At 31.4% G+C, this 24,148-nt stretch overlaps 1 protein-coding gene across 2 annotated transcripts; it reads right to left on the bottom strand.

The window, feature by feature from the left end:
- Window positions 1-5,634: 5,634 nt before the first annotated feature.
- On the bottom strand, window positions 5,635-23,865 carry LOC133675411 (probable cyclic nucleotide-gated ion channel 20, chloroplastic). 2 transcript variants are annotated; one of them, XM_062096777.1, is made up of 13 exons: window positions 23,674-23,865; window positions 20,716-21,238; window positions 18,052-18,243; window positions 17,432-17,530; window positions 17,089-17,226; window positions 15,432-15,677; window positions 14,377-14,619; window positions 13,133-13,278; window positions 11,893-11,970; window positions 7,076-7,205; window positions 6,641-6,887; window positions 6,337-6,499; window positions 5,635-5,921 (listed from the first exon to the last, which is right to left on the bottom strand). In XM_062096777.1, exons 2-13 carry the CDS (start codon window positions 21,220-21,222, stop codon window positions 5,774-5,776), a joined length of 2,337 nt encoding a protein of 778 aa, XP_061952761.1. In that variant the 5' UTR covers window positions 21,223-21,238; window positions 23,674-23,865; the 3' UTR covers window positions 5,635-5,773. The 2 variants fall into 2 exon arrangements, with proteins under 2 accessions (XP_061952761.1, XP_061952762.1); XM_062096778.1 differs by having other exon boundaries at window positions 13,133-13,169; window positions 14,377-14,438; window positions 15,574-15,677.
- Between the last annotated feature and the right edge of the window lie 283 nt (window positions 23,866-24,148).

Raw genomic sequence — 24,148 nt, 5'->3', positions numbered from 1 at the left:
TATAAAAAAATAGCAAATTTGTTTTTTTAAATTTTGAGGGAACGTGATTTCAACCGCGTTCCTAAACAGCTCCTAAGATAATAATATTAAGATCCAAATAAATGAGTTTGATATAAAACTAGAAAAATATTAACTAGCACATGTTTTTTACTTCCTAGAAACACAAACATAAACATAAAAACTAAAATAATCATAACTTTTTGTAGAAAATTCCATTGCATGCATGGTTGGACAATGTGAAAATATCACATTCTGAACTTGGAAACTACATATGATAAGATTATTTTCCCATGCATTGAAGACATAAACATTTAGGCTCAAATTTAGCTAGTAGGTTGACATTAAACTTTATTAAAAAATTTACTCATTTGCATATCAAACTCAAACTCAAATAGCCTAACATCAGTGGAACCATTTGAGAACACTTCTAGGTTAGACAGGAAAAGAGCCTATTTATTATTTGTCTTCTAAAATCATATGACACATGAACTAGTACACCCCAATTACCTAGGAATGTTAACCTCAGAGATTGACCATAAAACATCTTTGTACAAGAAATAAAAATTTTGTTCACATGGTTAATATGAACTCATACATTAATAATAACTTTGTTACTTTGGTTTCCTAATTCATATGTTGATCTTTGTTATACCAATTGTTTAGACTCAAGATCACCTAAAAATTGATATAGAGATTTAAAAAATTAGTATTAGAGTTTAGTTTGATCAAAAGACTAAAAAATTAAGAAAAACATGATATAACAATAGTCTATGTAACAACAACTATTTCATATAGACACAAAAATAGCAACATAAACTCCTTTATAAAAATAATGATAGCCTTTTGTAATAGCAAAAACTTCTTCATATCAACACAACATAACAACAACAAAAACCAACAAGTTTTTTCCAGTAGTGGCACTAATGAACAAAACTCAAAACGCAGTAGCAAAAACTCCAAAACATAAGAATTTTAATGTACTTTAATGACAAAAAATAGAGATCAAAATCAATAAAATTACAAAAACAATTAGGACCTTATAAAACAGAAAAATAACCTCCAAAACACAACATAAATTAACCTCTAATAGAGATAGAAAAGAGTCTTCAATCATAACTTTCGATAACTTTTTTCAACTAGCCATTATATGTTTTTATGGTCATTATGATTGTTAAAGCATATTAATGAAGATTTTTTTTTAATGTTTAAGGATTAATAACAAATTACTTTTTTAAGGAATAATTGAACCATTATCTGGCTTAACAATAATAAATTTGCAAAAACTAGAAATATAAGGATAACAATTAAAAGATTGCAAGTCAAAAATTTATATTTTCTAATAGTTTGATTTATTAATCTTGAAAACCACTCTTTGTAAGAAAACTGGTAAGGATATTTAGGATTTTATGGAGAAAAAAAAAGTATCAAAAAATAACAATAGCGAAGAGCTAGCAACTTCAAGCACTTCAAATGGAATCTAAATTGCTTAGAATAAATATGAAAGAGTCGGTCACATACTATTTTTCATGAATGATAATGAGAGAAAATAAACATCATGAAAGGATCCATTAAAGTTGTCTATTAAGCCAATTACAAGGTCAATGGCCAAGAGGGTTAAAGAGGTAATTTTGGCCATAATCTTCCTAATATACAGTTTTATGCATAACTTTCAATCCAATCATTATTTTGAGATGAAATTTTACCAAGATATTTTAGAGGCCTTGTTTTATGTAGGATTAAAATTTCATAGCAAAGGAATGCCTTGTAATAAAAACCAAAATCTTTTTTTTACAAGAATTACATTATTTTTTAAGTTGGTTTAAGATTATATTTCCTTATATGTTGTAGATTTCCTATAAAGGAAAAGATTCCAAGTTAGCATGGGATTTTATAGGTGACAGATCTCTAATTAGCATGAGATATTATGGTTAGTAGTTTAGGAGTTTTATTAATTAACTTACAAGGCGAAATTTTCATAATTTACAAGTAAACATAAAGTCAATAGCTTATGAATTTGACAAGGATATATAGTCAGCTACTTATTTATTATACAAATAATCATAGTCAACTATTCAACATATTTTTATAAAGAGTTACAACAGTTAATGTCTAACAAGTATATTTGTGACAACTTGGTTAATGTAATTAGTTTTGATTGTTTACTTATTTTATAAACTTATGGGTTATTTTAATTAGGTCTTAATGTCATTTTATTAGTCCATTAGGGTTAAGTTTATTTTGACACTATAAATATTTTTTTTAAGGATTGCTATTCAAATTAGATTATTATTGATTTTTTTCATGACTTTTGTTTGCTTATGTGAAGATTACTCATATATATTGATTCTTCATTGAACTATCATGAACTTATTAAAGATCATTTGTCTTTGTGGTATTTTTTTTTATACTTTCAATTCACGATTCCTTAAATTTTTTGGGTTGTGGCATTCATTCCAATATCTTCGATGCCTTGATTCAAGTAATAATTGTGTCGAGTTATTGCTATCTTTAAATTTGATTTCAGTTTTCTTGTGTTGTTATTTCTTGCGTGCGGATTCTAGGGTTTTTACATTTCGATTTTGCATCAGTTGATTAGAATAAGAGTATATATATATATATAAGTTTTCAATATTAGTTTTTATTGTTTTCTTACATCTTATTGTTGTGGCTTAATACAATTTTTTTTAAATTGCACCTTATGGAATTTGCTGCAAATCGAAAGTTACAAAAGTTTGAATTCAGGACTTAAGGAAATACACCACAATTTGATATTTCTTAGGGGGTAATGGGTATCTAAGTTTTGATAATTGATTTTGGGGTTATTTAAACACATATAAGTTTGGGTAATTCTAAATTCCAAAATTAGTTTCTTTGGTGTCAGTTTGCGTCACCCAAAATTTCTTTGTTTTGCTACTATTATTTTTGGCTAAATTAGTAGTCTATAGATAGTTTTAGGTTTCTTAGAGTTTCTAAATTACATCTTATTCAAAATTAGTAATTCTTAATTATTTTTACTTTCATATTAATTTTTGTGTTCGCATTGTTTTTGCTATTATTTTATTTGTGTTATTATTTTTGTATTCATAACTCATTTTATTGCCATTTTTTTTCTTGATTCTTTGATTCCAAACAATCTAAGGTTGATATTACAACTTACTCTCTTTATTTGTTTAGGATTAGTTTCTTAAAGAACTAACAAGGATAGCACGAGAGGTAAAGAAACAAAAATATAAGCATATTATTATGAAAAGCTATGTTTGAGTAAAACACATATGGAGTGACATCTATTTAAATGCAAACAAGTGAGAGAGTGAGTGACGATATATTTTCTTGCTATCAATGTGATTTTTAGATTTCGATGATAACTTTCAAATGCGATACATCACCACTAAAAGAGAGGGATAATCAAATTTTTATGATTCGAGCTAAGCTATAACAATTTAAGAGGACAAAGTTGAGGTTTGGAGAGGTTTTTGACAAGCTAGAGAGGTATGAGTTCGTGATTGGTAATATGCGAGATAGGTCAAATCGTAGGGATCTCAACGCTAGAAGGCTAGAAAAACAAGCTATATCACTTATAAATGAGCTTGTTGGCGAGAATGAAAAGGGAAAATCTAAAGATGTTGACCATGCATCAATTGGTCAAGGGGTAGATTTTGGAACCCTAGAAACCGAAGAGATAAAGGTTTTCAACAAGATGATCAATTCGACTATAAAGGTGCAGGTAGAGATCTTGGTTACCGTGATTATTTGGATAGAAACTTGGGATTATCAATTTTAAAATTCTAGCATTTCAGAGTAGAAATGATCTCAAGGCTTATTTAAAATGGAAAAAAGAAGGTTGAGATGATATTTGATTGTCATTACTATTTAGATGAGAAAAAGGTAAAAACTCATTGTAATTAAATTTACTAATTATGTTATAATATGGTAGAATCAACTTGTTTTGAGTAAGATAAGAAATCACGAGAGACTTGTTAATACTTGAGAATAGATGAAAGCAATCAAAGAGATATGTTCTAGAACACTACTACCAAGAATTATATCACAGATTGCAAAGTTTAACTCAAGGATTTAAGAGTGTTGAAGATTATCATAAAGAGATAAAAATTGTTATGATTCGAGCTAATATAGTACATGATAGAGAAGAAACTGTGGCTAGGTTTCTAAATGGTTTAAACCGTGATATAACAAATATAGTTGAGTCGCAACATTATATAGAGTTAAAAGATGTAGTCCATATAGCTACGAAGTTGGAAAGGCAACTTAAGAGAAAGGAAGATACATAACAAGTTGTTAATTTAGGTTTTTAATCATGGAGACTGAATTATAAGAAAGATAGGGTTGCCTAAACCAAGTCAATTATGGGTGCTAAAATCGAACATTCTAAAGCAAAGAAAGAAATCACTGCTAATTCTAAAGGTAAATCTGATGCTCGAATGACTTGTAAATGAGATATAAAGTATTTTAGGTATATGAGATTTGAGATTTAGACACATAGCTTCTTAATGTCCAAATAAGAAAGCTATAATTTTAAAGAATCACAATAATATTGAGATCAAGAGTGACAACACTGATGATGAGATGCCGTAACTTTTGATTGGATTATTATTGATTTTTTTCGTAACTTTTGTTTGCTTGTGTGAGAATTACTCATATATATTAGTTCTTCGTTGAACTATATTGAACTTATCAAAGATTAACTATTTTGTGGCATTCTTCCTTATACTTTCAATTCATGATTCCTTATAATTATTGTGTTAGAATCTTCGTTCTAATAACTTTGATGCCTTGTTTTTCTTTTTTAGATTGCTCTTTTTTATTTATGGGTTCTTATATTCTTACCCTTGAAGTTCACATCAAATTAAAATCATTAACAAGATGCAAATCCATAATGATAAAATAGAGAATCTAACCATCATTGAGAAGATTCTTCGATCATTGACTTCAAAACTCAATTTTGTTATGTGTTCAACAAAGAAATCTAAGAATATTTATGAATTCTTCATTGATATATTGCAAAATTCCTTACTAATTCATGATCAAAAGTTGAATCAACAAAACAAGAAAGAACATGCATTACAAGTTTCATTTAATAATTATTACTCTACCGTCTAATGAAGTACAAGCAACGATAATAATAGATTTTTATATCATAATTTTAAAGAATCAATATTCTAATTCTAAAAAAAAAGATATAGAAACAATTATTCAACATTTTACAAGTCAAAGTCAATGAAATATAAACATTATATAAATGAACGAATTAAAAGCTAAATGCTTAAAGTGTAACAAATATGATTATATCAATGATGGTATAAAATCTAATTTTACAGAAATAGAAGATAACACTTTTTTTTTATAACTTCTTATAGGAATGAAAAAAATCATAAAGATTTATGGTTCTTAGATGATGTCTATATCAATTACAGGAGTGAAGATAAGTTAGTTTTCTTTAATTTAATTGAATCTTATCAAAATTTTGAGGTTGTTGGGTCTCAATGCTGGCTTTACCAGCTTTACCCAATAAAAGCACTTCTAGATATATTTTTAAACTTAATTCAAGAGCTATTTCATGGTATTTAAAAAAACAATCAATCATGAAAGCTAAATTTTTGGCCTTGACTTCAAGTGTATATAAAGCGATATGAATTAAGAAAATTCTTGAAGAAATTAATTTTAAGAGACAAGGTTCTACAATAATTTTTTGTAAGAAGAAGCTTTCGAGAGGGAGATAGGCTCAAGATCACTTAGCAATCTAAAAATACAAGATCTAAACCCTCGAGAAAGAAGAATGATTCGAGAGAGAGGTAATATGATTTGATTGAGAGGTCTTGCTATGCTTCAGACACTTCTGCCGATATCTCCAGGCAACTTGAATGTGGGTAGCAGCAAGGGCTCTCCAGTAGGGAGATTGATACCTGTCAGAAGGCAAAACAAAGTCAAGTGAAAGAGCTTGCTGTTTTAAGAGTGCATTTTGCAACCATTGATTTAATGTGCCATGTATCCCCTTCATGTTTATGACTCATGTCCACAATCTGACATCCAACATTTGATTTGGATCCTCGATCCATGACAATGATACTGGAATGCGTGAAAAATTTCTATCTTGTTATTATCGTAAATAATATTCTCTCATTTTTTTTTGTTGTAAATGTGTTGTTGGAATGAAATTATATGATATGAAATTTTAATGGAATTCGAGTTTTTGTAATTTCTCGGGGGATTAAGATGAAAAGCTTGAATAATAATTGAAATGCATTGTTTTCTTGCATGACCAAACTGGTATCCTCATTAAAGCATATGCTAAAAGCTATGAATTGGCATCGGAATAACCTTATGGCTCCTTGGACAAGCGGATTCCGCAGGTTTCTTGCAAAAAGGCTGGTGACTTGTTCAAGGTCTGCGGCACTGAGTGAAAATGCTTCTACATTTGTTAAGCATCTTACTGTCCTGCTGCTAATCAAACGCTGTCCAGAAATCTTGATTTTCCTTCCATCTGCACCAGGAAGCAAAATAAACCATGTTCATGCTCTTATGGTGTGACAGAAGCCATTGGAAGTTTAGCTAGCGGGTAACTTAAACCAGTCAGTAATGAAGTGAAATAAGAATCAATATATTTTTCAGAATAATGATATACCTTTGGACACTGAACTATGCTCAAGAAACCATGTGAAAAGTTCCTCACCACAAACATTCCCTTCAGATAAGGCTACCACCGTCCCATCATGTCCGATGCTTTCCAATTTTCCACGCACAATAAAAACCATCTTCTCAACCAGACCACCAACACAAAAAACTTCACTTCCCTTAATGTATATTTTCTGTTTCAATTTCTCACAAACAGCATCTAAGACATGTTCATCCATCAGGCGAAAAATCCATACCTACAAAATGTTACAGGTAAATACATGATAATTCAAAATTCTCTTTGGATGGAATGAGATTGGAGTTTGAATGCCACCTCATAGTCAAATTAAATTGGGAAGTTATAAGCCCTAAGGATCTGAAGTAATAAATGGGCATGCGATACGCAGCAAAGCAATTTTATTAGACCAGGATATTTGTATCTTACTTTCTTGACAAATTTGAAGAGGTGCCTTCTTATATCCCTCTGGAGGTCTTCAGGCAAATTCTCCAAAAGCATTTCTTCATTTACACCTCTAGTAGCAGCCCAATGGTACCGTCCAGCTTCTACCACTCTCCTACATGAGAGTAGTTTCAGCTGTTATTAGATCTACGAAACATATTCCAAGGAATGCAACCATACATAGAAGTAAATCATTAGAAGTGCACCACAAAAACAAAGGGAAATATTATAGATGGAAAATAAAAAGGGATAGCAACATGCAAGTCATAATGAAAGAATATTTGCTAGGACACTGCTAAATGGTTCAAACGAATAAATGTCATGAATCCCATTTCATTTGAGTAAGGTTGTATGTACATAAACAAGGGTTTTGATTTGAGTTTGGCGACACTATACAAAGGAGTTGAATGATAGAGTTTTGATGCTTACGTTTTAGTTTTATTTGTCCTGTGCATAATTTATCTAAGCTATCTATTAACTACGTATTTAGTATTGTAATGCATATTGTTTTTCAAAAGTGTTTTTGGTTTATATATATATAACCTAGTTTCCTACAGGCTTAGAAAAATTCTTTTAGAGATAAAATGATAGTTCCATCATAAAGTAATATAAATCACTTGTGTGTTATAATCTAAGCCCACATGAAAGATTATAAGAATATGTTGATTTATTTGTTTGGATTAATTTACATGGGTGGATGCTCCACGTTTAGCTTCATTGCATATTTTAGTAAGCTTGTTGTTTATTTGCAATTGTTCAAACTTTATGCGTTACAAATTTTGATTCCTCCAATGTTCTAGTAAGAAATCTAAATATGGGCTAAACAAGCCTCCCCTCAAAGGTATTTACCATAAGGTTAGTGCAGTGGCGTAGCCAGGAAAATTTAAATGAGGGGGCAAATTATAAATGCTTGATATTATATATTATATATACATGTATTATATATAGAGAAATTAATTTGAAATGCATGTAGTAACTCATGTCAAATAAAATTAATTTAAAAATATTTTTAAAATAAAAAAACTTATATTATAATTATTTTTTTCGAGTTTTTATATTCTAAAATTGCTTAATAATGATTTTATTATCAATTTTATTAAAGATATTCTTTCTCAATATATACAATTAAACTTTCATTCATCTATTTTTAAATCTTCTAGGGACTAATAAAATTATTGACAACAATTCTTTATTGATTTGTTGTTTTATACAAGTGAATTAAATATAAATATTAATATATTTTTTAATTTTTTTATTGTATCCCTAATTTTTTAAATTGTTTAATAATTCATTTTTAATCACTAATAAGTTGATCACCATTATTTTTCATATAAAGTTCATAACAAAATACATATTAATTCATCAAAACTCATTTCAATTTATATTCATATGCATATAATATTATACATACACATATTAATTTAAAAAATACATAAATTATCATAAACTCTAATATCTTTAATAACTAATTATTAAGGAATATAACTAAAATTAAACAATGAAATAAATATAAAAAATAAAGGAAACTCACCTAAAATATAAAATCTAAAGCATAAAAAGTTACTTATTTAACTAATTAATAGTTTAGAAATTAAAGAAAAATTAAGAAAAAGTGGTAGGAACAATAATTCAAAAAAAAAAAAGTTGGTTAAATTATTATATTAAAATTCTAATATAAAAATTATTAAAAAAAAAAGGATTAAGGGGGCAATTGCCCCCGTAATCCCCATTGTGGCTCCGCCACTGGGTTAGTGGGAGTAAAATAATTTTCTTAGTCCTATATGTAGATGATATTCTACTTGCTTCAAGTGATTTAAGTTTACTTATGAGATTAAGCAATTTCTCTTTATGCAATTTGATATGAAAAAATATGGGAAAAACTTCTTATATCATAGGCATAAAGCTTGAGAGAGACAAATCCCGATAGACATTAGAAGTGTCTCAATAAACCTATATCAATAAAGTTTTAGAGAAATTTCATATGAAAGTTTTAGAGAGAAATCTTAATAAGGCTATTGTCAAAGGTGACAAGTTCAGATTGAATCAAATCCAAGAAATGATATGGAGAGGGAACAAATAAAGTACATTCCATATGCTTTCGCAATTGAAAGTTTAATGTATGTTATGTTTGTAGAAGACCTGACATTACATATGTAGTTGGAATGTTAGGCAGGCATCAAAGTAACCCAAGTTTGAATCATTAGATAGCTAAAAAAAATAAATTATGTGATACTTTCAAGGTACTAAGGACTACAAGCTTATATATAAGTGATTCATCTAGAAGTGATTAGTTATTCAAATTTTAACTTTGCTGGCTACCTTGACTCAAGAAAGTCGACATTAGGATGTCTTCTTATTAGTTGGGGGGGCCATTTCTTGGAGAAGTGCAAAATAATCTTTGGTTGCTACTTCTATCACTAAGGCAAAGTTTGTATCATGCTTTGAAATGACATCACAAGCTATATGGCTTAGAAGTTTTATTTTGAGGCTTAAAGTTGTTGAAACAATTCCCAAGCCATTGAAGATTTATTGCATAGTTCTGCTGCAGTGTTTTTGGCCAAAACACATCAATACTAGATTGATGATTGCTAATCTATTGACAAAAAGGTTTATCACTTATTTCTTATACGGGGCATGTTGGGTATACGAGACTTAGTTCTATCATGTAGTCTTTATACGATTGAGATACTTTGTGTTTGTATCGCATTTTATCGATTTAAAATCTCCATTAATTTTATATTTGTCTTCTCTTATCTGGTTATACGCATGCAGTTTAGAGAATAACAATGCATATTTGAATTTTATTTGTGACTCTAAATGAATATTTGAAAGTTCAATCATAAAGATATGTACAACATATGATTTTCATTCAAAAAAGAGTTAGATTGTAATACATGGAAGGTAACACCTGCTCTAAGGGACTTACCGTTACGATTCATTCAATTTAAACTCTTTTGCTTGGGTACAAAGGACATTGTATCCATGGGAAGAATTTTAAGGATATACCAATATTGAATCAATATATATTAAATGTTAAATGAGCCAAGTTGAAGAATGTTAGTTACATTTTAATTTTAAATGAAAATGTTATTTTTGTGGCCTATTATTCATTTCATAATTAGATAATAAACTAGATGTGGGTTCGCACTACGTTGCAGGGCCTTATTATCTTTTTTTCATAAAAACATATGTTTAGGTGTTGTAAACATATTTTAAAGAAAGAAGAAAAATCTACTACTCGGGTTATAATATTGACTGGTCAAATAATCTGATTTTATTTTAATTAGATAAAAAATAGACAATAACAACTAACAGACAAAGAAAAAAGCTATCATGATAACCTAGGAAAAAACCTTTTTTCCAATAGGAGAAAAATGATATAGTTCAGTTTTCATCCAATTAAATATGGAATGATGAAATTAGATTAAAAAAAAAGAAAAAAATCAACCTGAATCAATCTAAATTAGCATGATAAACATGTAACTTGGATAATAAAATGTGAGTTAATCCGGGTCAATCTAGCAAATCCATGGCTCAAGTCTTAAACCGAGATCCCAATAGAAAAAAATAAAATAAAAAAACCATAAAGTCATCTTTATATATATATAAACTAATGTCGAACAATGAAAAAGAAAAAGAAAACAAGTAAAAAAACAAAAAAAATATGTCAACTCGTGTCAACTTTTTAAACTTATAACCTGAGTCATTAGACCGAAAGCATCATACATAGAAAAACCATGAAGCTTAATCCACAACAAATCAAACGTTGAAGTGTTAAATCAGAAAAACATATCAATCATACAAAAGGATCCTCAACAAACAATAACAAATAAAAAAATTAGGATAAAAATCAAAATAAAAAACAAATTAGAGGGCAACTAAATTTTTTTTATTGAGGGGTGAAATTAAAAAGAAAAATAATTATGACAAAAGGACAAGGAAAATCAAAAGAATGAAGACCAAATTGAATAAAAAATATTATACAATAAATTCGAATTGAAGAATGAAATTAAAAACCAATAAAAATTGTACAAAAAGGTCAAGATAAAAAAATAGAAATCAAAAGAATAATGATCAAATTGGAAAAAAAAAGAAGTAATATTTCATAAATTTAAATTGAAGGATAAAATTAAAAATAAATAAATCTTTTACATAAAGATCAAGAACAAAAATTAAAAAAAAAATAAGGATGTAAGTTGAAATATTAATAACGAAAAGGACAGCAAAATTTTTCAAGGGAGGAGAGAAGAAGAAAAAAAATAAAAAAAGCTCCGCTAACAATAAACCACCCTACCACCATGAACACGCGCTGGCTAAAAAGAAAAAGGACATGGTAGTGATTCCAACGACACGATGAAATGATATTTTTGACTGTCGAGAAACGTTGCACGCATCACTCGAATTGTGCACTTTGAACAGTACAACCTTATAACCCACAAGTGAATTACCAAATCTAAGCGTCAAACCACGAAAAATAGCTTATCAACTCAAGGTCCCTAGTCAATTGCATACTTATATTTGGGTTAGAAAATGAAAGTGATAGTATTCGGACCAGGGATGTCATCTTTTCCTAGTTAACTCCTTACCACTTGACTACTGCTAGTTGAGCTACTAACTCACTTACAGTATAGGTTTGAAATTGTGTTGAATTACATTAAATTTCAACACTAATCCTTCATGTCAATAATATATGATAGAAGTGTGTTTGTGTGGAGTGACGGAGAGAGGATTAAAAAAAAGAAAAAAAGAAAAAAAAACAGATATATATAGAGAGAGATGAGAAGTTAAAATTAATAGCACACCTTCTTAGTTCTACCGGCAAGCGTCGATGTCTCATCCACTTATCAACATCACGTCGCCTTAGTGACATTTCTGCCCTCCTAGAAGGGAGAACGATAAATAGTTGTCAAGTAATGATTAGTCAAACAAATGACATTCTAGTCTACTTGCAAATAACAAATTAGGAATCAAAAACTAAATGGTTAACATGAATTGCATCATAATGGCATCGTATCGAAAGTTACATGCAAGTTTACAACATTTTCTTCTCAAGGTGCAATCGTAATAGCCTTTTGATCTTATTTCTCACTTATCACTTCCATCTTCGAGGATTTAAATTAAATTATTAAACTCACATTCATGAAGAATAACTGTGTTGAGTACCCAATTGGTGTAAGCCTATTCTTTAATCGATTCAACAACTGAACTTCATGTGATGTGATATCAAAGAGTAGCCTACTAGAATACGATATTGAAAAAACATGGAAAACTGCAAGTACTAGCGAGTATATTTTTTACTGAAACTATAGCGATTATCAACATATTAGAATTGACATTAGGCAAGAACAACAATACGTGCTATAAATGTGTTCAAGTGTGCAGCAAGTCCATCCATTTTTGCTCCATCCTACAACTTGACTTATGGTAACTATTATAATCGCTAATGAGGTGACCATAAAAACAACTCAGAAGTAGTTTATGTAATTGACTTATGGTATGAGGTGACCATACCATGCACTCTTAAGATTATCTAAACAGAATTTTGTTGTTGCTGATAGATTATATTTTTCAAAGTCTCTTGTTAATATAGTGGACTTTGCGTCAAATTCTTTCTTTACTGAGAGTAAGAGTTCAAGCATGGTGAAGTTATTTTGGCATAGGTTAATCGCACTACCTCAGGTATTTTCTCTCTTTTTTAAAGGATAAAAAATAAAGCCATGATGACCATCATTATATAAGATGCATCTAAAACCCATGAATGAGTTTGAAGAAGAGAGTAATGAGAAAATATCTTTAAATCTTAACCCAGGATAATCTTTAACCCACAAGCTATAAATTTCTTCCTCACTAAAAAGCACCATTTAACATACTCATTCTGACCCAGACCATCCATGCTTGCAAATAAGAACTCTATTGAAATGGATTCACAAGAATAAAGATTTCACCAACAAACATTCAAACCCCCCCCCCCCCTCGGGCGGGAAAAAAAAAGAAGGGCTTTTGCAAGATATTTAAGAAGAAAATTTCAACAATAAATCATACCTCCTACCGAGAGCCTGAAGAAAGTTCTGCATATTTCCTATAAGAAAAGCAAAGAGCAAAAGGCCGATTCCAATTATCGCCATGGTAAAGAGGATTTCCTCAGAGTTATAACTCGGTGTTTGGTTTCCAGCAAGAGTGCTAATTTGCTTCACAAAATAATAATAAAATATAGGATTATGTTAACAAGATATATAGAGTACTAGTTTACTTCTATGCTGTGGGTTGAACTTAAAAAAAAAATATCCAAGCTATGATGAATTTTTTGACATTGTAATTAAACTTAATCTAACAAGTCAAACTTGCAAACTTCTAACTCGAGTTCATACTAGGTCTAGGCTTTTAATTAAATTATATGGGAGTTACAACCTAGTTGACTTGACAGATTTAAAAACAAAAATAAAAAATCAAAGGACAAATGACAAAAAAAATAACATAAAAATAAAGACCACACACACGAGTTTAAAGGCAACCTGAACAATTAGTAAAAAGAGGTTTCACTTTTAAAAAAACAATTGAAGCTAAATTTTTTCAATATTGAGATGATGACATATTGTATCGATTCCGGTCAACCCAAGTTTACTCATCAAACCCGTGACCTAGATTGTTGATTCTAATGGGTCCAATAACATTTTTTTAAAAAAAAAAATTTGGGTAATGGGCTTTCCATGATTTGTAGGATGTGTGAGTTTTGCTAGGAACACAGGCCATGATACAAAAGCACATTCACCAATCTTGCCAACAAGATTTTGTTGTTGCAGCCATGAACTTCATTTTTTTAATGATTTAAAGATGACAGTGAATGGATGGTTGTTGAATTGAATTAAAAGTGGAATACTAAACAGCCCCAAATTCAGTAAAATTGAACCAGATGAACAATTAGCAAGTCAACCATTAAAACTTCGATCCAATGGTAAATATTAACTAGATAAAATCAAAGGAATGTTTTCTGCAGTGATACAGAAATTCTGTACAACATTAAAAGCCACAGTTAGATTAGGTTTGATAATAAGTGCACCAAAGTGATCAATTACCCATCAAACAAAAATTGGACAATGACTAAGTTATTACCTAAGAATAAAAGCATGATGATTAAAGACAATATTCTTAGTAGCAATACCATCTTGGTAAACACAACTTCAAGTGGCAAGTTCGCACGCCTTACTTTAGAGAAAATTTCCAGTTAACTAATAATAGATAGAAGAAAATGAAAGAACGGTGTACAAAAGATGCCATTGATTCCATACCTGGATTCCCCAAACTAATGAATATGTGTATCTGATGATGATATTCTCCCCAGTGAGATTGACTGCATGGGCATAGATTCCATAAGAAAAACCATCCAATGTAAAACAAGCACTGGCATTGGCATTTTCTTTCCAGCTTGTATCAGACCCATGTTTCTCGTGTCCACCACTATCTATAAACTCCATGCAGTCATTTTTATAACTAGAATTACGGCAGGCATGATGAAGACATTGAATTAACCTCTGTTAAAAGAGTAGGAGAACCGTTTGAGTACCATCACTGATGCATTGTAATATGAAAGTAGTTGTAGAATTCTCTTAATTAACAAAAAGAGAAAGCAAGCAATATGCCAAAGAAAGCAAACTAACCATGCCAGGATAATACAAGAAGACAGCAAACAAACCATGCCAGGACAACATACGAAGATAAAATAAGTGTCATACAAGGAAACCAAAAAATAACTAGGAGTTTGTTTTATTGACTTTGAGAGCACAAATACTGCTCAATAGCTAAACCTTCCATGTAGGAATTTTAAGAAATTCAGTCATTAAACAATTGCACACTGAAACGCGCTGATATATGGGAAGGATTTATGCAGATGAGTAAAGATACATGCTAGAAAATATATGAAACAAGTCTTAAAATCATTATAAAAAATAGACTTGAAATCTGAGCAATGACAGCAGCATGAGAAACTTGGAAGGAATGATGCTCAGGTCTTGATTTTGAAACTAGTTTAATATACTTTATTTGAAAACAATTATGATTTCATTATATTATAATTCAAATAAAAAACAGAATGATGAATTATTTCATTGCTTCAGAGGTTACAAACTTGAGATTGCATTATGACTTCACTTCTTTAATAGGAGAGGGTGAAACTAATGAAAAAAAGTATCATTAACAGTTCATCCACTCTATGTATCTCTAATAATGAAATCTGGAATAGTAACAATGTTTATAAAAGCTTTTGGATATTCAAATGGCAAGAAAAATGTTAAAAAAAAAATAAAGCTCTGCCATCATATTTAAGCACATAATGATTTCTACTCACCTGCAAGCCAAAGAGATACCAACACAATCCAATGATATGGCCAGACAACAAAAAGGTGAAAAGATTTATAAAGAAGTTTGCCAAAGCCGTCTCAAATATGAAGCCATTTGGACCAATGAGAAGAGGAATAAACCTAAACAACCTTGGAATGTACTGGACAAGAATCACTGCCTGTAAAATATTCTTGGGATAGTTTGCTCCAAAGGAATCCAATCCTTTTGGTAGGAGTAGTAAAAACAAAGTGATCTGCACATGATTACCAAGAATATGGTATCAGATGCAGGTTTAATATTTATGTTAGACACAAATAATCAAATAATAGAAAGATTACAAATTATATTAGACACAATTACCCAAATACTAGAAGATTACAGTTTATATTCCAAGCAATCACAAGTTATTTCATTTTCAGCATGTGACAAGAAATTCAGAATAATTAAAACTTCCATCTATCTCCAGCTAGTCACTCTAGTCAACTGTAATTGTAAAGCAAAGGCTCACTGAACAAGGATTGTATGTTTCTTTGGAGGTATCCTATATTTTTTGTTGTTGTTTGGTAAATGGAATGGGGAGGACTTTAAGGATCTTTTCCTTTCAATTTAAAGCAACTGAGGCGAGATGGGATAACTTTTGGCCTCTGTACGGTGTACTGCTACGAAGGCAGAAGGGTTGCGTCAAGTGTAGAAGCTCTCTTCACATAAATCTTCTAACCTTTTTCTTGTTAATTGCCAGTTAACTACGAATGCTTTCCTTAAATAATCACATGAAAGTTTGTCTAGTTCTACTCAAAACACTAGAAGTTTATCAATAATGCAAACCATTTTCAAAGTAATTTCTTTCTATTCACATACAATGACGACAACGACGACAAAAACAAAGCCTCAACCCAAACTAGTTGGGCTATATTGATCCATCTTGCACCATTCCTCACTATTATATTGCCTTCTGTTCATTTTAAATTCATTAATTTATTTATCCTGATTTAACTTTTTGAAGAGAGATAGATATTTGTTCATGCTTTTTTTTTAATCAGGAATGTAAATGCACACTGAGTAACACTATGGATGGTCACTTTGAAAGTTATTGTCCACATGCTCTTCAAATCTCAATCTTGGCAAGATAGACGCACATATCTCCATTTATGGAACCTGAGATGCATATATATGACTGACAATGAGATTTGGAGAGTGTTCGGAAAATCACTGTCATGGCATTGCTCATTACATATTAGAGGCTGCAGCACTGGACACTTCACTTTTGTTGATTCATTATCTACCCCTACCATTTTCAGGTTCTCGCAAGACTTGATTTCCAATTGTGGACATTATTTATCCTCCACATATCATGCAATCAGATTCAGACTTGCTTGAACTAACTTGGGTATAAGGCCCAGAGACATCCTTGTGCTCGCCAGGATTGAAATTACATAATGACATGTAATTAATTTTCACATCCTCAGCTAGGTTCAGAACACTGATAATTAGATAACTAACTATTCAAACACAAGAATATAGATGCAACATGTTGATTTTTAAGCAAATTTCTGAAGGTGGATAGTTACAATGCCTTAACAGCCTTTTCTTTTAAGCACCTCTCACAACAGACTCGATACCAATCCCAGAAGAAGGATATGCTAGACAAAGAATGAATAACATACCTGTGGAAGTGGTAATACCACAAATAAGTCAATAAAAAAAAATCCTCGGAGATAGTGCTTGGCAATTTTCTTTGGATGGTCAACTAACTCTCCAGCACCAACCACTCTAGATTCAGGAGCTACATAAGCTAACCTAAACTGCAGAAAATAAATGAAGAGAATATTAATGGATTAATTAGCTAGTTAAAACAGTTTTTGTACATGGTCAAAGCTGGGTTTTACAATAGCTCAAGACAAAGGCACTGGAATTTGACAATCATACTGAACTAATTAGAAGAACACAACTACAAGCTCATCATTTTTATTAGGAGTTTTTTTCTCCTAATAAAACCCAGCTTTGTACCTGAAGAAGTATGTTCAGTAAGAAGATGGCATCAGTCAAGCACCTTAAAAACACAACTGCTTTAGTCATTCCCCAATTAATAACTATGCACTTTTCTTCCTGCACCCAGAAAAGAAAATCATGTAAAACCAAAAACAATACAGCATGAAGTAATGAACAGAGGAGAATATTATATAAAGTGCCTAAATAACAAAGCATTGAACCTCAAAACAGATAAAGTGTCTAAACAATAACAGCAGCTTTGAGCATTATTATGAGAGTTTGCCCTGAACAGTATGTGTGGAATCTGGGAGTTCTATATAATCCACATGAAATCACAAACAGCAAAAAGACCTTATCATGGAACCTCTCAGCAATAGAATATCCAGATTCCACACATACTGTTCAGGGCGAACTCTGGAATCTGAATGCAAAACTCAATAGGATGTGAAGAAAAATCTCATATCCTTGCAGGAAAAAAGAAATAAAAAAAAATCTCTGCATAATACATTGCACAAACCTGCATAAAAGTTACTAAAAGCATGATTACTGAGCTATATGTAAATGCACAATCTATGAACTTCACAATTTTAATGCAACTCTAATTATAAATTCTGGAAATATAAACAAATCAACAACACCTGTTTCACCGACAGCAAGATGAAAAACAAGGGGTCAACAAAAATTGCCCCCAAGCAAGAAAGGACAAAAAATTTGTTCCACTCCTGAACAACTTTAGTATGAGGATTCATAACTCCAGGAATATATGAGTTTATAGCATTATTGAATCTCCTTGCCCAGCCTTTAGCATCTCCATAGAGAACACTGTGAAACTGCAAGAAGCGCAAAAAGTTGAATGAACACCTTGAAGTAGGCCCATTAAATTATCATAATTGGTAATAACAAAGATATGGCAGCAATAATTATAAATAAAGCAATGATCGAGTAATGGTTCAACAGACTGTAATGTTACAAATGAGAATATAAGCCCATTTACAGGATACTGGATACGGTTTCCTACTTGTAAAATTAGAAAAGATACACAATTCTCAGGCAGTTGGAATGTTTTTTTTTTTTTGTCAGGTAGATATTGTTGATTATATTTTTACTTGAGCTCATGTAACTATGGAAAAATGAGAGTAAAGAGTATGCACAACGTTTTTCACCAATGCTTTCTCCCACAAGGAAAACAGTCAAACACTGCTTCTTGATCTTGTCTGAAGCCAACCAACCCCTCCATAAAGTCCTCACAAACCAACTAGAAGAAAAAAATGGTTTGTCTAGTTTACCAAGTTAACAGTGGCATAAGAAATTTACTAAATAAAAACAAATCAAATTAGGGACTTTAGACATGAAAACCAATGATCAAATTTTGTCAATGCATCAATCCATCATCTTCACCATAAGCATATAAGCTGTCAAAATCTTTAAAAAAAAAAAAAAAAAAAAGAACTGATTCTCTTAACCAATTATCATATTAGGTCCTCAAAAACATAATGAATCTACGACTTTGAAAAGTAAAAAATTGAACTAGTTTTTCTTCTTCCTCCTCCAAATTCCTTCAACTTGAACACCAATTTTCCCCTACCATCATGTTGTAGTCCTCAAAACCAACAAACAGAGTGTCAAGATCCAACCTTGAGCTTTTATGAGTTCTTCCGTTGGAGAATTTAACTGATTGCTAGTGAGAGTTTTGCAAACGATCAATGAAAGTGAGCATTCCAAAAGAAATTAAGAATTTAACAGGTTCCATAACAGTAGGCTATATCAACAGAGGAACACTAACAAAAGAATTTACGATGATCATAAAGATAAAATATTCCAATTCCAATATCGAAAAAGAGAATACGAAACTCAAAGCCCCAACTCCCTGACCAACAAACCATGTCCCATGTGAATCATCATTAATAGTTTCATTAACAGTTATGAGGTTCAGTACCCAGAAAGCATACGCAACCAGAGCCCATAAAAGTCCCTGCCCTCAAATAAATACACATATATTACTCCTACAACCAATACCTAACTATACAAACTAAAAGATACTCTTCAATATAACATTTTTTTTCAATTGGATGGTTCAAAATAAGAGGAAACTGAGACACAATATCTGATGACATGTAACACTTTCTGACCATAAAGAATAACACCAACACTCCTTTGATCTGTACAGCCTCTATTACCACCACATACATACTGCAGACAAAACTAGCACCACTTTTTCCTTCATGAAGACATCAAAACAATTATCATAATCCCATTCCTCCACTGCCGCTCTATCATCACCAACAAGAACAGCATCAAGAGTCCAGACCAATCACCATAATTACAACTTGTATTTCGACTTGTGAGATTCATCACGTCATGAATTCAAAATACTTCATCTTTTCACCAAGTACGACCAGTTTGCGATAGCATGTCAATGAAATGAGAAGTCATTTGCAAGATTTTTATGTTTTTATCCTACTGAGCAACTACTTGTCACTTTCAAGAACAAAGTACTTGTGCTTTTTCAGAAGCAAAATATTGTACCAAGATTATCAAAAAAATCCAGTCATATTGGATGAGCATAGTGAAATTTTTATGGATTAATGGTTCACTCTATCTTTATATAATAGGGTAATTATCCAATTTGTCCTGGTATATCAAATCGAGTCAATTTTATCCTTGAAAATACATTAAATTTCTAATCTATCTTTTTGGCAAGTTTTTCAGACTAAACCATTGGAATTAATCACATGATCTGCACATGAAAGTCTTCTTGTAAGGGAATTTTGGAAATAAAAAATAATCATAAGCAAATAAGGATAAATTGTAGAATTTCTTTATTATACAAGGACAATTTCAGTGATTAATCCAGTTTTTAAATGCACAAAAAACTCCACTTCTATAAATAAAGCTAGCAAGCGCAGAAATAAAATTCATTTAAATGTTTCAGTACCCCCATTATTACAGTAGAAAGGTCCACAAAAATATTACTAGGGTGTTCCAATCTCAGAAAATGAGCAATCAGCTATGTTGATGAGCTATACTGACTAGGTCAATAATAACAGAGATCATCATGAAACCAAACTAGTGATGAGGAAAATCGTGGATATATGATAAAAATATCCAACCAAAGTAACCAAGTAAAAGTATTTTTCACAAAATAGGCACTTAGATCTGAAGTCTAAATCCTGAATCCAAAGAGAAACTGGTTCCCCCTGTTCATATAATTGAGGGCAAAATGTAGCAGCAGTAAAAATCCAGAATAACATGGCAGAAATTCCATGAGGTATAAGGTTTTTCATATTAGAACAAAAGCATACCTTGGAATCAAATATACTAGAAGTTTTTGCATGTCTTTGCTGTGAAGCTGTAGAATGGTAATACAATGGGCATGTTGTGCAGTAAGGATCATTGCACATGCCTAGTTGCCCAGACCTCATTAAATGGGCATTTGTAGCAGTATAGTTGTCATCCCAGTCATTCTTATCCCTTCCATTAAGAGATGGATATTTTTCTGGCTTGGAATCCACCTTTTTGCGAGTTGTTACACCATGTTTTGCCAGAAACAAGTTTTCAGTGTTGCGGTTGATATATAATGGACCACTCATCTGTACCAGTGGAGCTTTTCTTGCACTACGCAGTGGACCAGTAAAGCCAACGATGTTGGTTTCAAAACCATAGGACTCCATGGAATCCAAAGGAATGGAAGTTGATGCACTTTGAGTCCTGGAAAGAAATGGCCGAAATCGAGAATCCACATTTTCATCCACTGACTTTGGATGTGTGTCTGACAGCGTTGGAATATTATCTTTGTCATGGTTAGCCATTTCTTATTAATAGAACCTACACAAGGAACAGAAAATGAAGTCAATATTCAATACACATAAATGCGTGTGTAATTACAGAATGAAAATTCAATGAAGAATCACACTAAATTATTTTGATTAACAAGAACGGGTACCCAAAATGTGGGAGAAGAAAAATAAGAAATGCAGGTGAAACATCAATTGCTCCAATGATAGCAATGATTCAAAAAATGCATAAAAACAACTCATTCAGGCCCAATACATTACAGCAGAAGAATTCTAGTTAGCTTAGTTCCCATGCTTATAACCTTTAATGCTCACTGAATTCAAGCTCAAAAGGATACAATTAAGCAATCTAGTACTGACCAGATTTCAGTGGTTCTAGCTGCTAGTACTTGATGGATCAAAAACTGCCAACGGAATCTACTTCTTAATGCAAATGTTAGCACTTTCTGTACTTAATGATTTATACCAACTAGCAACCTATCTTGAGATAGTGTTTGGTTACTGTTTTAAAACAAAAAAGGACATGAACATAAATGTGTTGTTGACAAGATAGAGACAAAGATATAAAATAAAATAGTTCCTGTAACAATTTTGGAGAGAATTTTTGTACTAGAAATACAAAGAGGACATATCTTCAAAGACAATATTTTTTATTTTTAATTTTTTATTCCTAAAATATCATTGTAAAAAACTCTCAATTTTAAAATTGTTTAACTAAGACATGTACGAATAAAAGTGGTTATAATCATAGTTTTAAAACTCAACTCGAGAGTTGACCTGGAGCAAAGCTCTAGTCATGAGTTGGGAGGGTCAGCCCAGGTTGACTCAGTGTAAGGATAAAAGTAATTGTTACCAAAGTTTAAAACCCAACTAAAGAAACGACCCGAGGCAAGGCCAAAGTCATGAGTTGAGAGGGTCAACTCGGGTTGACCCGAGTCCATGTATGAATAAAAATAATTATTATCATAATTTTATAACTCGATTTGGAGGTTAACCCGAGACAAAGCCCAAGTCAAAGGTCAGGAGGGTCAACTTGAGCTGACACGAGTCAACGTAAAATTAAAAGTGATTATCATCAAAGTTTTAAAATTTGACTCGAGAGTTGACCCGAGACAAGGTCGAGTCATAGGTCGTTAAAGTCAACCTAGGTTGACTTGGGTTAACGTATGAGTAAAAATAATTATTATTATAGTTTTAAAACTTGACTCAGGGGTTAGGCTGGGTCACGGGTCGCGAGGGTCAACCCGGGATGACCCGATTCAATGTATCAATAAAAATGATTATTATCATAGTTTTAAAACTCAACTCGAGAGTTAGACCAAGACAAGGCTTAGATCACGAGCCATGAGAGTCAACCCGGGTTGACCCAAAAAAGAAATTTTAAAAAAATAATCAAAGCAACCTCGTTTTGGCAAAAAAAAAAATCAACGGGTTTTTGACCCGTGTTTAATCTCGAGTCATGGGTCGACCCGAGTTTTTAATTGGGTAAGGTTGAGTCAATCCTTCCACTATTTTTCTTAAACCTAAACTAGTTCAGGTTTTCGTCGGCTTGTCGAGCAATCTAATTTTTATAACTAGTGTTATTATAATATCATTAATTTCAATATTCAATATAAACTAAAGTGTGTGTATATATATATATATATATATATATATATATATATATATATATATAATTAATTTTTTAAACATATTAAGAGTAAAATAGATTTTTTTATATTTTATTTTATTTTATTTTCTATAATCAGAACAGTCACTCTATCTTATACGCCACTATCAAACATAATTTTATCTTCGTCTCTTTTTTCTTATCTTCTTCGTCTCTCTTATCTCCATCTTTTCTATCTTGTACAGTAACCCGTCACTACCTAAGAAAACACTTTCAGCAATCGAGCCATTCAGTGATTATTTTTGTTCACAAATGTGTTCTGAACAAGCCATATTATTCTCATTATAATGGCCAACCTTATTGACTAATTTTATACTCTCATTAAGTCACTCAATCTTGAATCAACCTAGTGACAATCCTAATGATAATCTGCAGCTAATTACCCCTCAAATCCTGATTCACCAAGCAGTTCACATAGATAGCTGATTCAATGTTGTGGAAAAACATCATTAGCCAAAAGAACTTCTAGCAGACTGTCTTTAGTTCTTACCCATAAGACCAAGGAGAGGTGAGCTTAGAACTCAAAGACCCAGTTGAACATGGCATTACTAAGAAAGCATAACACTTAACAAATTTATTAGCTAGCTTTACACATTGGTGCTTTTTGATAAACAGCTCATAACAAGAACAAGAATACCCAAATTTAACTTTGAAGAAGCAAAACCAGCAACTCTGATACAGAGTCATTCAAGAACAGCAAAGGGTTATAGTAACTTTTACGTTAAATTATTGAAACCCAGTTAAAAACTAAGTGGATAAAAACGAAAAAGAAAAAAGAGGTTAAAAAAGACACAAACCTGCTGCTACTTGAAGCAAAGAAACCCAACTCTACAGACTTCCAAACAGCGTCATCTGCTATTAGCAAAGGAATGCAAGCTTGAGAGAGCAGTACAGAGAGAAAGAAGGAAGGAAGGAAGGAGTGCGTGCCACGAGACTTTAACAAGAGAGTGAAGACTAAAAAGTCAGTCGCTTGCCTGGTGCCGTGTCAAAGGCAGAGGGGATGACTGTTGGCCCAATGACTTGCCTTGGCAGTACATTTTACGTGGCACGAAAATACGGAGAAGAATTTAATCTACTTTCCCACCTTAACATGGCGACCTTTGCCTCCTTCAACTCCAACAAAATAAAAAAAGAATGTTAATCATCTTGATGATGATCCAGTAATAAGAATTTGAAATTAAAAAATTTATTTTTTTTTTATAGTTTTAGATTTGAGTCATGTGGTTACTCATATGATGACCACTAAAAACTTACATGATCGTTAATTTCAGA

The sequence above is a fragment of the Populus nigra genome, chromosome 16 (assembly GCF_951802175.1).
Source record: "Populus nigra chromosome 16, ddPopNigr1.1, whole genome shotgun sequence".
Classification (NCBI taxonomy): Eukaryota; Viridiplantae; Streptophyta; class Magnoliopsida; order Malpighiales; family Salicaceae; genus Populus; species Populus nigra.
This window is presented reverse-complemented; position numbering and strand designations above follow the sequence as displayed.